We start from the raw sequence: 17,500 nt of genomic DNA, 5'->3' as shown, positions 1-17,500 counted from the left end.
GTTGTCAATAAAAGCTCTAAACCCAACACTGATGTACAGCCATCTATTTCCCCAGAAATTAAATCATGTAAACTGATCAGCGGGAGCTTATTTTGACAAAAACATGTGTAAAACGACAAAAATATCAAATTTTGTCAGAATAAAGATCAAGCTGATGCTTTAAGGGAAAGTTTGGACTAACAAATGGTATAGACAATTACTTTATCCTAATGCTAATGTTGGTTTTGGTTAACTTCGACTAAAACTGATTGTTTTAGTACAATTAAAGTGCATTTCATTTATGCACTAGGCCCAACTGACACATATACTTGATGCCAAATACAAAAAAATAATGTGTAACCTGTTGGAAGAATGAAGTGGGTGTGTCACTCACCAATTGGTCTGAAGGAGGTTGAGACAGGACCTCGGCACTTGGTGTCTGCAACAAAAGACAACAATATAACGTCAGAAACATTCTCTAGTATAAATCCCGACTATTTAATTAACTACAGATCATATTTGTATCAGTGAATATTATTACAGAAGGATCTGACTTCCTTATACCAGATTCTATAGAAACTTAACACTGTACGGTTCTGCTACCCAACGATATGAGGACATTGTAACACACACTAGAGTTGTTGGTCCTACCACATGAGGAAGGCAACTGAAACACACTCCTGTCCTTCACAGCTTAAAACAATATGAGGACAGTGTAACACACACACTACAATCACTGGTCCTACCATATGAGGACTTCTACTTAAACACACTCCTGTCCTTCACAGCTTAAAACAATATGAGGACATGACGACTGAACACATGTAGAGTTCACATTCCTGACTTCTAACTTCTCCTGCTGTTGTCAATAAAAGCTCTAAACCCAACACTGATGTACAGCCATCTATTTCCCCAGAAATTAAATCATGTAAACTGATCAGCGGGAGCTTATTTTGACAAAAACATGTGTAAAACGACAAAAATATCAAATTTTGTCAGAATAAAGATCAAGCTGATGCTTTAAGGGAAAGTTTGGACTAACAAATGGTATAGACAATTACTTTATCCTAATGCTAATGTTGGTTTTGGTTAACTTCGACTAAAACTGATTGTTTTAGTACAATTAAAGTGCATTTCATTTATGCACTAGGCCCAACTGACACATATACTTGATGCCAAATACAAAAAAATAATGTGTAACCTGTTGGAAGAATGAAGTGGGTGTGTCACTCACCAATTGGTCTGAAGGAGGTTGAGGTAGGACCTCGGCACCTGGTGTCTGCAACAAAAGACAACAATATAACGTCAGAAACATTCTCTAGTATAAATCCCGACTATTTAATTAACTACAGATCATATTTGTATCAGTGAATATTATTACAGAAGGATCTGACTTCCTTATACCAGATTCTATAGAAACTTAACACTGTACGGTTCTGCTACCCAACGATATGAGGACAGTGTAACACACACTAGAGTTGTTGGTCCTACCACATGAGGAAGGCAACTGAAACACACTCCTGTCCTTCACAGCTTAAAACAATATGAGGACAGTGTAACACACACACTACAATCACTGGTCCTACCATATGAGGACTTCTACTTAAACACACTCCTGTCCTTCACAGCTTAAAACAATATGAGGACAGTGTAACACACACACTACAATCACTGGTCCTACCATATGAGGACTTCTACTTAAACACACTCCTGTCCTTCACAGCTTAAAACAATATGAGGACAGTGTAACACACACACTACAATCACTGGTCCTACCATATGAGGACTTCTACTTAAACACACTCCTGTCCTTCACAGCTTAAAACAATATGAGGACATGACGACTGAACACATGTAGAGTTCACATTCCTGACTTCTAACTTCTCCTGCTGTTGTCAATAAAAGCTCTAAACCCAACACTGATGTACAGCCATCTATTTCCCCAGAAATTAAATCATGTAAACTGATCAGCGGGAGCTTATTTTGACAAAAACATGTGTAAAACGACAAAAATATCAAATTTTGTCAGAATAAAGATCAAGCTGATGCTTTAAGGGAAAGTTTGGACTAACAAATGGTATAGACAATTACTTTATCCTAATGCTAATGTTGGTTTTGGTTAACTTCGACTAAAACTGATTGTTTTAGTACAATTAAAGTGCATTTCATTTATGCACTAGGCCCAACTGACACATATACTTGATGCCAAATACAAAAAAATAATGTGTAACCTGTTGGAAGAATGAAGTGGGTGTGTCACTCACCAATTGGTCTGAAGGAGGTTGAGGTAGGACCTCGGCACCTGGTGTCTGCAACAAAAGACAACAATATAACGTCAGAAACATTCTCTAGTATAAATCCCGACTATTTAATTAACTACAGATCATATTTGTATCAGTGAATATTATTACAGAAGGATCTGACTTCCTTATACCAGATTCTATAGAAACTTAACACTGTACGGTTCTGCTACCCAACGATATGAGGACAGTGTAACACACACTAGAGTTGTTGGTCCTACCACATGAGGAAGGCAACTGAAACACACTCCTGTCCTTCACAGCTTAAAACAATATGAGGACAGTGTAACACACACACTACAATCACTGGTCCTACCATATGAGGACTTCTACTTAAACACACTCCTGTCCTTCACAGCTTAAAACAATATGAGGACAGTGTAACACACACACTACAATCACTGGTCCTACCATATGAGGACTTCTACTTAAACACACTCCTGTCCTTCACAGCTTAAAACAATATGAGGACATGACGACTGAACACATGTAGAGTTCACATTCCTGACTTCTAACTTCTCCTGCTGTTGTCAATAAAAGCTCTAAACCCAACACTGATGTACAGCCATCTATTTCCCCAGAAATTAAATCATGTAAACTGATCAGCGGGAGCTTATTTTGACAAAAACATGTGTAAAACGACAAAAATATCAAATTTTGTCAGAATAAAGATCAAGCTGATGCTTTAAGGGAAAGTTTGGACTAACAAATGGTATAGACAATTACTTTATCCTAATGCTAATGTTGGTTTTGGTTAACTTCGACTAAAACTGATTGTTTTAGTACAATTAAAGTGCATTTCATTTATGCACTAGGCCCAACTGACACATATACTTGATGCCAAATACAAAAAATAAATGTGTAACCTGTTGGAAGAATGAAGTGGGTGTGTCACTCACCAATTGGTCTGAAGGAGGTTGAGGCAGGACCTCGGCACCTGGTGTCTGCAACAAAAGACAACAATATAACGTCAGAAACATTCTCTAGTATAAATCCCGACTATTTAATTAACTACAGATCATATTTGTATCAGTGAATATTATTACAGAAGGATCTGACTTCCTTATACCAGATTCTATAGAAACTTAACACTGTACGGTTCTGCTACCCAACGATATGAGGACAGTGTAACACACACTAGAGTTGTTGGTCCTACCACATGAGGAAGGCAACTGAAACACACTCCTGTCCTTCACAGCTTAAAACAATATGAGGACAGTGTAACACACACACTACAATCACTGGTCCTACCATATGAGGACTTCTACTTAAACACACTCCTGTCCTTCACAGCTTAAAACAATATGAGGACATGACGACTGAACACATGTAGAGTTCACATTCCTGACTTCTAACTTCTCCTGCTGTTGTCAATAAAAGCTCTAAACCCAACACTGATGTACAGCCATCTATTTCCCCAGAAATTAAATCATGTAAACTGATCAGCGGGAGCTTATTTTGACAAAAACATGTGTAAAACGACAAAAATATCAAATTTTGTCAGAATAAAGATCAAGCTGATGCTTTAAGGGAAAGTTTGGACTAACAAATGGTATAGACAATTACTTTATCCTAATGCTAATGTTGGTTTTGGTTAACTTCGACTAAAACTGATTGTTTTAGTACAATTAAAGTGCATTTCATTTATGCACTAGGCCCAACTGACACATATACTTGATGCCAAATACAAAAAATAAATGTGTAACCTGTTGGAAGAATGAAGTGGGTGTGTCACTCACCAATTGGTCTGAAGGAGGTTGAGGCAGGACCTCGGCACCTGGTGTCTGCAACAAAAGACAACAATATAACGTCAGAAACATTCTCTAGTATAAATCCCGACTATTTAATTAACTACAGATCATATTTGTATCAGTGAATATTATTACAGAAGGATCTGACTTCCTTATACCAGATTCTATAGAAACTTAACACTGTACGGTTCTGCTACCCAACGATATGAGGACAGTGTAACACACACTAGAGTTGTTGGTCCTACCACATGAGGAAGGCAACTGAAACACACTCCTGTCCTTCACAGCTTAAAACAATATGAGGACAGTGTAACACACACACTACAATCACTGGTCCTACCATATGAGGACTTCTACTTAAACACACTCCTGTCCTTCACAGCTTAAAACAATATGAGGACATGACGACTGAACACATGTAGAGTTCACATTCCTGACTTCTAACTTCTCCTGCTGTTGTCAATAAAAGCTCTAAACCCAACACTGATGTACAGCCATCTATTTCCCCAGAAATTAAATCATGTAAACTGATCAGCGGGAGCTTATTTTGACAAAAACATGTGTAAAACGACAAAAATATCAAATTTTGTCAGAATAAAGATCAAGCTGATGCTTTAAGGGAAAGTTTGGACTAACAAATGGTATAGACAATTACTTTATCCTAATGCTAATGTTGGTTTTGGTTAACTTCGACTAAAACTGATTGTTTTAGTACAATTAAAGTGCATTTCATTTATGCACTAGGCCCAACTGACACATATACTTGATGCCAAATACAAAAAAATAATGTGTAACCTGTTGGAAGAATGAAGTGGGTGTGTCACTCACCAATTGGTCTGAAGGAGGTTGAGGCAGGACCTCGGCACCTGGTGTCTGCAACAAAAGACAACAATATAACGTCAGAAACATTCTCTAGTATAAATCCCGACTATTTAATTAACTACAGATCATATTTGTATCAGTGAATATTATTACAGAAGGATCTGACTTCCTTATACCAGATTCTATAGAAACTTAACACTGTACGGTTCTGCTACCCAACGATATGAGGACAGTGTAACACACACTAGAGTTGTTGGTCCTACCACATGAGGAAGGCAACTGAAACACACTCCTGTCCTTCACAGCTTAAAACAATATGAGGACAGTGTAACACACACACTACAATCACTGGTCCTACCATATGAGGACTTCTACTTAAACACACTCCTGTCCTTCACAGCTTAAAACAATATGAGGACATGACGACTGAACACATGTAGAGTTCACATTCCTGACTTCTAACTTCTCCTGCTGTTGTCAATAAAAGCTCTAAACCCAACACTGATGTACAGCCATCTATTTCCCCAGAAATTAAATCATGTAAACTGATCAGCGGGAGCTTATTTTGACAAAAACATGTGTAAAACGACAAAAATATCAAATTTTGTCAGAATAAAGATCAAGCTGATGCTTTAAGGGAAAGTTTGGACTAACAAATGGTATAGACAATTACTTTATCCTAATGCTAATGTTGGTTTTGGTTAACTTCGACTAAAACTGATTGTTTTAGTACAATTAAAGTGCATTTCATTTATGCACTAGGCCCAACTGACACATATACTTGATGCCAAATACAAAAAAATAATGTGTAACCTGTTGGAAGAATGAAGTGGGTGTGTCACTCACCAATTGGTCTGAAGGAGGTTGAGGCAGGACCTCGGCACCTGGTGTCTGCAACAAAAGACAACAATATAACATCAGAAACATTCTCTAGTATAAATCCCGACTATTTAATTAACTACAGATCATATTTGTATCAGTGAATATTATTACAGAAGGATCTGACTTCCTTATACCAGATTCTATAGAAACTTAACACTGTACGGTTCTGCTACCCAACGATATGAGGACAGTGTAACACACACTAGAGTTGTTGGTCCTACCACATGAGGAAGGCAACTGAAACACACTCCTGTCCTTCACAGCTTAAAACAATATGAGGACAGTGTAACACACACTACAATCACTGGTCCTACCATATGAGGACTTCTACTTAAACACACTCCTGTCCTTCACAGCTTAAAACAATATGAGGACATGACGACTGAACACATGTAGAGTTCACATTCCTGACCTCTAACTTCTCCTGCTGTTGTCAATAAAAGCTCTAAACCCAACACTGATGTACAGCCATCTATTTCCCCAGAAATTAAATCATGTAAACTGATCAGCGGGAGCTTATTTTGACAAAAACATGTGTAAAACGACAAAAATATCAAATTTTGTCAGAATAAAGATCAAGCTGATGCTTTAAGGGAAAGTTTGGACTAACAAATGGTATAGACAATTACTTTATCCTAATGCTAATGTTGGTTTTGGTTAACTTCGACTAAAACTGATTGTTTTAGTACAATTAAAGTGCATTTCATTTATGCACTAGGCCCAACTGACACATATACTTGATGCCAAATACAAAAAAATAATGTGTAACCTGTTGGAAGAATGAAGTGGGTGTGTCACTCACCAACTGGTCTGAAGGAGGTTGAGGCAGGACCTCGGCACTTGGTGTCTGCAACAAAAGACAACAATATAACGTCAGAAACATTCTCTAGTATAAATCCCGACTATTTAACCCTCGTTTTACCCTAGCGAAAAAAGGGACCCGCTTGGGTAACTTTGGATTTTTGATTCTCAATATATCAGTCATTTTAAAGACTAGTTGCATGAAACTTGGCCAGGATGTGTGTTTTAGGATTATTTTTGAAATTCAATGATCCCCTCTATGGTGTGGTGTATAGTAAAGAAGATTCACATATGTACTACCTCCTTTTACCCTTGTATCCGTTTGGGCCCCATTGACTCCCATTATAATCACATATTTTCGATATACTGTAATCCTGACATGCGATAATGCCTTTCTCGTGAATACCTAATGGATCTAAGCCTCAGCCTTCAAAATAAAGGAAAAATAGGTTTTGGATCAAATGAGCACAATATTAGGTACAGCACCACCATAGACATTTTCAGTGCTTTTGAATGGAGGACATGGTTATCTTACTATGCAAAATACATGACAATAAAACAGCTGACCACCATAAAATAGTCTTGATGTAGTGGAACTGATATAAGAGAGTGGTGTGAATGTGATTGAGAATATATATATATATATACTGTGTGTGTCGGTCACAAACAAAACGGCCCGTAGAGCCGCCTCCTTGAAGTGAACAACGGGAGCCTGCTCCGTTTTTTTCTCCTTTCTCTGAACCTCTGTCAATGTTATTTTGCTTCACTTTGCACATGAGCCTTGTTTTTGCCCTCAGCAGAGAGGGGAGGGGTGCAAAAGCAGCCACGTGTTTGCAGAGCAGAGGGGGAGGGGTGCAAAAACAGCCACGTGTTTGCAGAGCAGAGGGGGAGGGGTGCAAAAACAGCCACGTGTTTGCAGAGCAGAGGGGGAGGGGTGCAAAAGCAGCCACGTGTTTGTTGAGCAGAGGGGGGAGGGGTGCAAAAGCAGCCACGTGTTTGCAGAGCAGAGGGGGAGGGGTGCAAAAACAGCCACCTGTTTGCTGAGCAGAGGGGGGGAGGGGCAGTCGTTACTCTCCCAGTGGCATCTCAACAGAGCCGGAGGGAGAGAGAGAGATCGTTTTGGATTCAAGTGCACACTTGAAGTCTGTGAGAATAGTTTGCAGCCTTGTCTTACTAGTCATTTCTGCACAGACGCCACTAAATGCACAGACTCACGCACACACAACACGAAGCGCACGGTCAATTTAGGGGAGCTTGGAAGCTGTGCTCATCGTGCAAACAGCGCGTTATTATCGTAACGGCTGCAAAAGTTAGGATATGTCCTGTCTGCAACATCCATCTTCACCTGTTGGAAGAATGAAGTGGGTGTGTCACTCACCAATTGGTCTGAAGGAGGTTGAGACAGGACCTCGGCACTTGGTGTCTGCAACAAAAGACAACAATATAACGTCAGAAACATTCTCTAGTATAAATCCCGACTATTTAATTAACTACAGATCATATTTGTATCAGTGAATATTATTACAGAAGGATCTGACTTCCTTATACCAGATTCTATAGAAACTTAACACTGTACGGTTCTGCTACCCAACGATATGAGGACAGTGTAACACACACTAGAGTTGTTGGTCCTACCACATGAGGAAGGCAACTGAAACACACTCCTGTCCTTCACAGCTTAAAACAATATGAGGACAGTGTAACACACACACTACAATCACTGGTCCTACCATATGAGGACTTCTACTTAAACACACTCCTGTCCTTCACAGCTTAAAACAATATGAGGACATGACGACTGAACACATGTAGAGTTCACATTCCTGACCTCTAACTTCTCCTGCTGTTGTCAATAAAAGCTCTAAACCCAACACTGATGTACAGCCATCTATTTCCCCAGAAATTAAATCATGTAAACTGATCAGCGGGAGCTTATTTTGACAAAAACATGTGTAAAACGACAAAAATATCAAATTTTGTCAGAATAAAGATCAAGCTGATGCTTTAAGGGAAAGTTTGGACTAACAAATGGTATAGACAATTACTTTATCCTAATGCTAATGTTGGTTTTGGTTAACTTCGACTAAAACTGATTGTTTTAGTACAATTAAAGTGCATTTCATTTATGCACTAGGCCCAACTGACACATATACTTGATGCCAAATACAAAAAAATAATGTGTAACCTGTTGGAAGAATGAAGTGGGTGTGTCACTCACCAACTGGTCTGAAGGAGGTTGAGGCAGGACCTCGGCACTTGGTGTCTGCAACAAAAGACAACAATATAACGTCAGAAACATTCTCTAGTATAAATCCCGACTATTTAACCCTCGTTTTACCCTAGCGAAAAAAGGGACCCGCTTGGGTAACTTTGGATTTTTGATTCTCAATATATCAGTCATTTTAAAGACTAGTTGCATGAAACTTGGCCAGGATGTGTGTTTTAGGATTATTTTTGAAATTCAATGATCCCCTCTATGGTGTGGTGTATAGTAAAGAAGATTCACATATGTACTACCTCCTTTTACCCTTGTATCCGTTTGGGCCCCATTGACTCCCATTATAATCACATATTTTCGATATACTGTAATCCTGACATGCGATAATGCCTTTCTCGTGAATACCTAATGGATCTAAGCCTCAGCCTTCAAAATAAAGGAAAAATAGGTTTTGGATCAAATGAGCACAATATTAGGTACAGCACCACCATAGACATTTTCAGTGCTTTTGAATGGAGGACATGGTTATCTTACTATGCAAAATACATGACAATAAAACAGCTGACCACCATAAAATAGTCTTGATGTAGTGGAACTGATATAAGAGAGTGGTGTGAATGTGATTGAGAATATATATATATATATACTGTGTGTGTCGGTCACAAACAAAACGGCCCGTAGAGCCGCCTCCTTGAAGTGAACAACGGGAGCCTGCTCCGTTTTTTTTCTCCTTTCTCTGAACCTCTGTCAATGTTATTTTGCTTCACTTTGCACATGAGCCTTGTTTTTGCCCTCAGCAGAGAGGGGAGGGGTGCAAAAGCAGCCACGTGTTTGTTGAGCAGAGGGGGGAGGGGTGCAAAAGCAGCCACGTGTTTGTTGAGCAGAGGGGGGAGGGGTGCAAAAGCAGCCACGTGTTTGCAGAGCAGAGGGGGGGAGGGGCAGTCGTTACTCTCCCAGTGGCATCTCAACAGAGCCGGAGGGAGAGAGAGAGATCGTTTTGGATTCAAGTGCACACTTGAAGTCTGTGAGAATAGTTTGCAGCCTTGTCTTACTAGTCATTTCTGCACAGACGCCACTAAATGCACAGACTCACGCACACACAACACGAAGCGCACGGTCAATTTAGGGGAGCTTGGAAGCTGTGCTCATCGTGCAAACAGCGCGTTATTATCGTAACGGCTGCAAAAGTTAGGATATGTCCTGTCTGCAACATCCATCTTCACCTGTTGGAAGAATGAAGTGGGTGTGTCACTCACCAATTGGTCTGAAGGAGGTTGAGGCAGGACCTCGGCACCTGGTGTCTGCAACAAAAGACAACAATATAACGTCAGAAACATTCTCTAGTATAAATCCCGACTATTTAATTAACTACAGATCATATTTGTATCAGTGAATATTATTACAGAAGGATCTGACTTCCTTATACCAGATTCTATAGAAACTTAACACTGTACGGTTCTGCTACCCAACGATATGAGGACAGTGTAACACACACTAGAGTTGTTGGTCCTACCACATGAGGAAGGCAACTGAAACACACTCCTGTCCTTCACAGCTTAAAACAATATGAGGACAGTGTAACACACACACTACAATCACTGGTCCTACCATATGAGGACTTCTACTTAAACACACTCCTGTCCTTCACAGCTTAAAACAATATGAGGACATGACGACTGAACACATGTAGAGTTCACATTCCTGACTTCTAACTTCTCCTGCTGTTGTCAATAAAAGCTCTAAACCCAACACTGATGTACAGCCATCTATTTCCCCAGAAATTAAATCATGTAAACTGATCAGCGGGAGCTTATTTTGACAAAAACATGTGTAAAACGACAAAAATATCAAATTTTGTCAGAATAAAGATCAAGCTGATGCTTTAAGGGAAAGTTTGGACTAACAAATGGTATAGACAATTACTTTATCCTAATGCTAATGTTGGTTTTGGTTAACTTCGACTAAAACTGATTGTTTTAGTACAATTAAAGTGCATTTCATTTATGCACTAGGCCCAACTGACACATATACTTGATGCCAAATACAAAAAAATAATGTGTAACCTGTTGGAAGAATGAAGTGGGTGTGTCACTCACCAATTGGTCTGAAGGAGGTTGAGACAGGACCTCGGCACCTGGTGTCTGCAACAAAAGACAACAATATAACGTCAGAAACATTCTCTAGTATAAATCCCGACTATTTAATTAACTACAGATCATATTTGTATCAGTGAATATTATTACAGAAGGATCTGACTTCCTTATACCAGATTCTATAGAAACTTAACACTGTACGGTTCTGCTACCCAACGATATGAGGACAGTGTAACACACACTAGAGTTGTTGGTCCTACCACATGAGGAAGGCAACTGAAACACACTCCTGTCCTTCACAGCTTAAAACAATATGAGGACAGTGTAACACACACTACAATCACTGGTCCTACCATATGAGGACTTCTACTTTCCTGTTGGAGGTTGAGACACGACAGAGGGACAGCAGGGTAGTAGCTTGCACAAATGATTCTATTGACACAACAGGGAAGTGAGATTAATGAACTGAACGCAACAGACTCTTTCAAAATAAAACAGGAAACATGGCATGAAAATACAAACGTGGTAATATACAGCCCTAACATAAACTCCTTAAAACGATATTAATAACGTTAAGCCAAACTCAACTAACCCGCCATTAAACATAAGAAACTCAAAAACCTTAGAATAACATCAGAAACGCTGGGCCAGAGACCCAGACCGTGAGCAAATAACTATAATATTATTGATTTGTGCTGAATAAGAAAACATTAATATTATCATTTAAATCCCCCCAAGCATATCTTGTGTTGAAAAAAAAAAGTGTGTTGCAGTTAGCTACACTGAGCTTGGACTGACTGTCTCTGCAGTTGAAGATGCAGAGCACATGCAAGGCCGCAGGTCCCTTTAACTCCGGTGGGAATTTAAAAACAGTTAAATTTAACTTCTAATATCTATTGTTAAAGATAAATCTTAAGTAATTTTTTAGCATTTATCATCATTCACCACTTTCAATTTGTTCAAATCGGTTGTGTATTGTTTTAATTCCGTTTAACTAACCTTAATTAGCTTGTTAAACATACAACTTTACCTCGCGGAGCTTTCGTCGACGCATGGATATCAAAGGTAAATACATACCTCAAGATAAATCTCTCCTGAGTGCTGAAGGTCCCGGATGTGCCGTTCACGCAGAGCTCCGGCGAGTTTGTATCTTGCCGTGACCAGCAGCTCTTTGGTTGACGCTTTCGAACAATCAGATGCATCTTTACTCACTTTTTGACCAATCAGAGACGTCGTTCTATGCTCCACTGACGAAATGCTGCATCCTCTCACCAGCCACGGTCTCTCCTCGTCCATTTAACAACAAAAACACAGCAACACGTGCTGGATTTGAGGTAGGAACACTTGAGAACTGTCACAATGTTTTGCAAACTGCTGTTACAGTTAATTTCGTTCCGTTAATTTGTTTGGTTCCTATTCTGAAGTAACACTTAATACACATGGGGTTAGCTTGCTGGTCTAGTTTAAGTTAGCATGGGCATGCTGTTCACTGATAGAGTAAGGCTAAAATTGTCCTGATATTGTCAGTGTGTTATCATAAACATGCAGCACCCCTAGACCCCCAAGTTAAAATACAGATAATAGATAAGCAATTTAAGAAAATAAGTATAATGTGTATAATAAATGATTTTACTGTCACTTTCCTGGGTCTGTTGACCCAGCGTTTTAAGTTTTAGTTTGTTTAGATGTCGATGTTTATTTATAAGTTCTTTAGGTTTGCTAAGTTCATTTGTTTATTAGATTACCCTTGTGATGTCTGTTTTATTGGGAAAGTCTTTGTCCTAAATGCAGTGAGTCTAGTTTTGTTTCCCCTTGTCCCAGCTGTTCCTCATCCCCTCATTATCTCTCTGTGTACTTGCAGTGGCTTGCAAAAGTATTCGTCCCTCTTTTCCACATTTTGTCACATTACTGCCACAAACACAAATTGTCATGGTCCTGGGTCGGTGACCCAGCGCTTTTAGTTTATTATTATGATGATGATGATGATTATTATTGTTTGAGTTCTATGTGTTATATTTGGTCTGCCTTTGAGTCTGTGTCTCTGTCTATGCTGTCACCCCGTCTGTTTGTGAATCTGTCTGTTTAGTTCTGTGTCTTGTTTGGTTCCCCGTGTCTGAGTTTCCTGTTTTATTATGAAGGTCTCTGTCTGATGTGAGTGTGTTCAGTTTACGTTTCCCCTGTCCCGTCAGCTCTGATTCCTCCCAGCCGTGTTGCCCTCCTGTCTCTCATCCCCTGATTACTGGTGTGTGTATTTAAGCCCTGTGTGTTCTCCTGCCTGTTACTCGGTGTCCTGCTCGGCGGCTGCCGCGCATCCCTTTGTCGTATGCACCCAGGTCTGTTATTTTAGTTCTTCCCAGTTTAGGTGTCTTCAGTTATTTGTCATGCCCCACTGCTTGTTTGCCACTACACCTTGTAAATAAACTTCACTAGCATTTTCATCCACTGCTTGCATCTTGGGTCCTCCTTCCTCCACACCACACGGCTCGCCTTCCCAGCTGTGACACAAATCAATTTTAATGGAATCCAATTGCAGCAAAAGGTGGTTCTACAAAGTATTGACTCAGGGGGCTGAATAATTGCGCACACCCCACTTTTCAGTTATTTATTTGTAAAAAATGTTTGGAATCATGTATGATTTTTGTTCCACTTCTCACGTGTACACCACTTTGTATTGGTCTTTCACGTGGAATTCCAATAAAATTGATTCATGTTTGTGGCTGTAATGTGCCAAAATGTGGGAAAGTTAAAGGGGGCCGAATACTTTTGCAAGCCACTGTAAGTCCTGTCCTCATTTGTTCAGTGTCAGGTCATCTGTTGTCTTTGGTGCCACGTTTCCATGTTCCAGGTATCTTTGTATCCATGTCAGGTTTCATGGTTTGTTTGTTTTTTTTAATAAAAAATATTTTCCCCAGGTTAGGTTATTGTTTAGCTTCACCTCTGCCTTTTGTTTTGTAATCTTTTAATTTCAATTCAATTTTATTTATATAGCGCCAAATCACAACAACAATCGCCTGAAGGCGCTTTATATTGTACAGTAGATCGCACAATAATAGATACAGAGAAAAACCCAACAATCATAGGACCACCTATGAGCAAGCGCTTTGGCGACAGTGGGAAGGAAAAACTCCCTTTTAACAGGAAGAAACCTCCAGCAGAACCAGGCTCAGGGAGCGGCGGGCATCTGCTGTGACCAGTTGGGGTGAGAAAAGGAAGACAGGACAAAGACATGCTGTGGATTAATAACAAGTATGATTCAGTGCAGAGAGGTCTATTAACACACAGTGAGTGAGAAAGGTGACTGGAAAGGAAAAAACTCAGTGCTTCATGGGAATCCCCCAGCTGCCTACGTCTATTGCAGCACAACTAAGGGAGGATCCAGGGTCACCTGATCCAGCCCTAACTATATGCTTTAGCAAAAAGGAAAGTTTGAAGCCTAATCTTAAAAGTAGAGATTAATAAACGGCTTGCTTTCTGTTAATATTCAAATTTTCTTTCACGTTCCTTTGTGTCAGCATTTTGGGTCCACTCCTCAAATTCATACATATGTCTAACCGTTTTTCCCCACTCGGCGACACACCCGTCGGGGGTCAAACTCTGGTAATTGGCAATTCTGTTCTCAGACATGTGAAGCTAGAGACACCGGAAACCATAGTCAATTGTCTTCCAGGGGCCAGAGCAGGCGACATTGAAGGAAATTTAAAACTGCTGGCTAAGGGTAAACGTAAATTCAGTAAAATCATAATTCACGTCGGCAGTAATGACACCCGGTTACGCCAATCGGAGGTCACTAAAATCAATATTGAATCGGTGTGTAACTTTGCCAAAACAATGTGGGACTCTGTAGTTTTCTCTGGTCCCCTCCCCAATCAGACCAAGAGTGACATGTTTAGCCGCATGTTCTCCTTAAATTGCTGGCTGTCTGAGTGGTGTCCCAGAAACGATGTGGGCTTCATAGATAATTGGCAAACCTTCTGGAGGAAACCTGGTCTTATAAGGAGAGACGGCAGCTCTCATTTCTAGAAATATGGACAAATTAATTAAACCCCCCATAATATGACTATCCAGAGTTGGGACCAGGAAGCAGAGTTGCAGTCTTACACGCCTCTCTGCAGCTTCTCTCCTCCTGCTACCCCCCCAAAAACCCATCTCCATAGAGACTGTGTCAGCTTCCAAAAAGACAAAAAACAAACTAAAAACCAGCAACAAACAACTTAAACATAAACAATTACAAAGAAAGAACAATACAGTATCCACATCCTAACTAAAGAGTAAAACAGTGAAATGTGGATTATTAAATATTAGGTCTCTCTCCTCCAAGTCTCTGTTAGTACATGACTTAATAATTGATCAACAAATCGATTTACTCTGCCTTACAGAAACCTGGTTTTAGCAGGATGATTATGTTAGTTTAAATGAATCAACACCCCCGAGTCATTCTAACTACCAGAAACCTCGAAGCACAGGCCGAGGGGGCGGTGTGGCAGCAATTTTTCACACCAGCCTATTAATTAATGAAAGACCAAGACAGACTTTTAATTCATTTGAAAGCCTGATGCTTAGCATTGTCCACCCCAGCTGAAAAATTTTAGAAACCAGTCTTATTTGTTATCATCTAATTGTCCACCTGGGCCTTACACAGAGTTTCTCTCTGATTTCTCAGACTTTTTATCTGATTTAGTTCTGAGCTCAGATAAAATAATTATTGTGGGTGATTTTAACATCCATGTAGATGCTAAGAATGACAGCCTCAACATGGCATTTAATCTGTTATTAGACTCAATTGGCTTCTCTCAACATGTAAAAGAACCCACCCACCACTTTAATCACACTCTAGATCTTGTTTTTAACATATGGCATAGAAACTGAACATTTAACAGTGTTTCCTGAAAACCCTCTCCTGTCTGATCATTTCCTGATAACATTTACATTTACAATAATTGATTACACAGCAGTGGAGAGTAGACTTTATCACAGATGTCTTTCTGAAAGCGCTGTAACTATGTTTAAGAATGTAATCCACCCACTGTTATCATCTTCAATGACCTGTACCAACACAGAGCAGAGCAGCTATCTGAACGCTACCCCAACAGAGGTCAATTATCTTGTTAATAATAATTTTACCTCCTCACTACATATGACTCTGGATACTGTAGCTCCTGTGAAAACTAAGGTCTCAGATCAGAAGTACCTGACTCTGTGGTATAATTCTCAAACACGTAGCCTAAAGCAGATGACTCGTAAGCTGGAGAGCAAATGGCGTGTCACAAATTTAGAGGATCATCATAATTGGAGAAATATTTTGCTGATTTATAAGAAAGCCCCCCGCAAAGCCAGAACATCTTACTATTTGTCACTGATTGAAGACAATAAGAACAACCCCAGGTTTCTCTTCAGCACTGTAGCCAGGCTGACAAACAGTCAGAGCTCTTTTGAGCCAACCATCGTTAATTAGTAATGACTTCATGAACTTCTTCACAAATAAAATTCTTATCATTAGAGAAAAAAATTACCAATAATCATCCCACAGATGTAACATTATCTACAGCTACTTTTAGTACCGTTGATGTTAAGTTAGACTCTTTTTCTCCAATTGATCTTTCTGAGTTAACTTCTATAATTACTTCCTCCAATCCTCCGTGTCTTTTAGACCCCATTCCTACAAAACTGCTCAAAGAAGTCCTGCCATTAATTAATGCTTCAATCTTAAATATGATCAACCTATCTCTAATAATCGGCTATGTACCACAGGCCTTCAAGCTGGCTGTAGTTAAACCTTTACTCAAAAAGCCATCTCTAGACCCAGCAGTCTTAGCTAATTATAGGCCAATCTCCAACCTTCCTTTCATATCAAAAATCCTTGAAAGAGTAGTTGTCAAACAGCTAACAGATCATCTGCAGAGGAATGGCTTATTTGAAGAGTTTCAGTCAGGTTTCAGAGTTCATCACAGCACAGAAACCGCTTTAGCGAAGGTTACAAATGATCTTCTTATGGCCTCTGACAGTGGACTCATCTCTGTGCTTGTCCTGCTAGGCCTTAGTGCAGCGTTCGATACTGTTGACCATAATATCCTATTAGAGCGATTAGAGCATGCTGTAGATATTACAGGTACTGCACTCCAGTGGTTTGTATCATATCTGTCTAATAGACTACAATTTGTTCATGTAAATGGAGAGTCCTCTTCACCCACTAAGGTCAATTATGGAGTTCCACAGGGTTCAGTGCTAGGACCAATTCTGTTTACATTATACATGGCAGTATCATTAGAAGACATAGCATACATTTTCACTGCTATGCAGATGACACCCAGCTCTATCTGTCCATGAAGCCAGATAACACACACCAATTAGTTAAAGTGCAGGAATGTCTTAAAGACATAAAGACCTGGATGGCCGCTAACTTTCTGCTTCTTAATTCAGATCAAACTGAGGTTATTGTACTCGGCCCTGAAAATCTTAGAAATATGGTATCTAACCAGATTCTTACTCTGGATGGCATTACCTTGGCCTCCAGTTATACTGTGAGGAACCTTGGAGTCATTTTTGACCAAGACATGTCCTTCAATGCACATATTAAACAAATATGTAAGACTGCTTTCTTTCATTTGTGCAACATCTCTAAAGTTAGAAATATCCTGTCTCTTAGTGACGCTGAAA

General features: G+C 39.6%; 1 protein-coding gene across 2 annotated transcripts in view; it reads right to left on the bottom strand.

Annotated features, from left to right (window-relative positions):
* The window catches only part of LOC147320195 (uncharacterized), a 15,588-nt gene extending 2,260 nt beyond the window's left edge, over window positions 1-13,328 (bottom strand). The window contains exons 1-12 of one of the 2 annotated variants that reach the window (XM_086308117.1): window positions 11,924-13,328; window positions 11,200-11,278; window positions 10,850-10,894; window positions 10,010-10,054; window positions 8,754-8,798; window positions 6,537-6,581; window positions 5,699-5,743; window positions 5,309-5,314; window positions 4,859-4,903; window positions 4,019-4,063; window positions 3,179-3,223; window positions 374-418 (exon numbers count right to left, since the gene is read on the bottom strand). In XM_086308117.1, coding sequence (XP_086164243.1) covers window positions 374-418; window positions 3,179-3,223; window positions 4,019-4,063; window positions 4,859-4,903; window positions 5,309-5,314; window positions 5,699-5,743; window positions 6,537-6,581; window positions 8,754-8,798; window positions 10,010-10,054; window positions 10,850-10,894; window positions 11,200-11,278; window positions 11,924-12,048 — 615 coding nt within the window. In that variant the 5' untranslated portion in view covers window positions 12,049-13,328. Of the gene's footprint in view, window positions 1-373; window positions 419-3,178; window positions 3,224-4,018; window positions 4,064-4,858; window positions 4,904-5,308; window positions 5,315-5,698; window positions 5,744-6,536; window positions 6,582-8,753; window positions 8,799-10,009; window positions 10,055-10,849; window positions 10,895-11,075; window positions 11,279-11,845 lie in introns of those variants that run through there. The other variant, XR_015131237.1, reaches the window with a different exon arrangement.
* Window positions 13,329-17,500: the final 4,172 nt, after the last annotated feature.

Source organism: Aulonocara sp. 'chitande type north' Nkhata Bay, linkage group LG10 (assembly GCF_057382095.1).
Source record: "Aulonocara sp. 'chitande type north' Nkhata Bay isolate Kocher_YH1m ecotype deep benthic linkage group LG10, A_spYH_male_GT1.1, whole genome shotgun sequence".
Lineage (NCBI taxonomy): Eukaryota > Metazoa > Chordata > Actinopteri > Cichliformes > Cichlidae > Aulonocara > Aulonocara sp. 'chitande type north' Nkhata Bay.
This window is presented reverse-complemented; position numbering and strand designations above follow the sequence as displayed.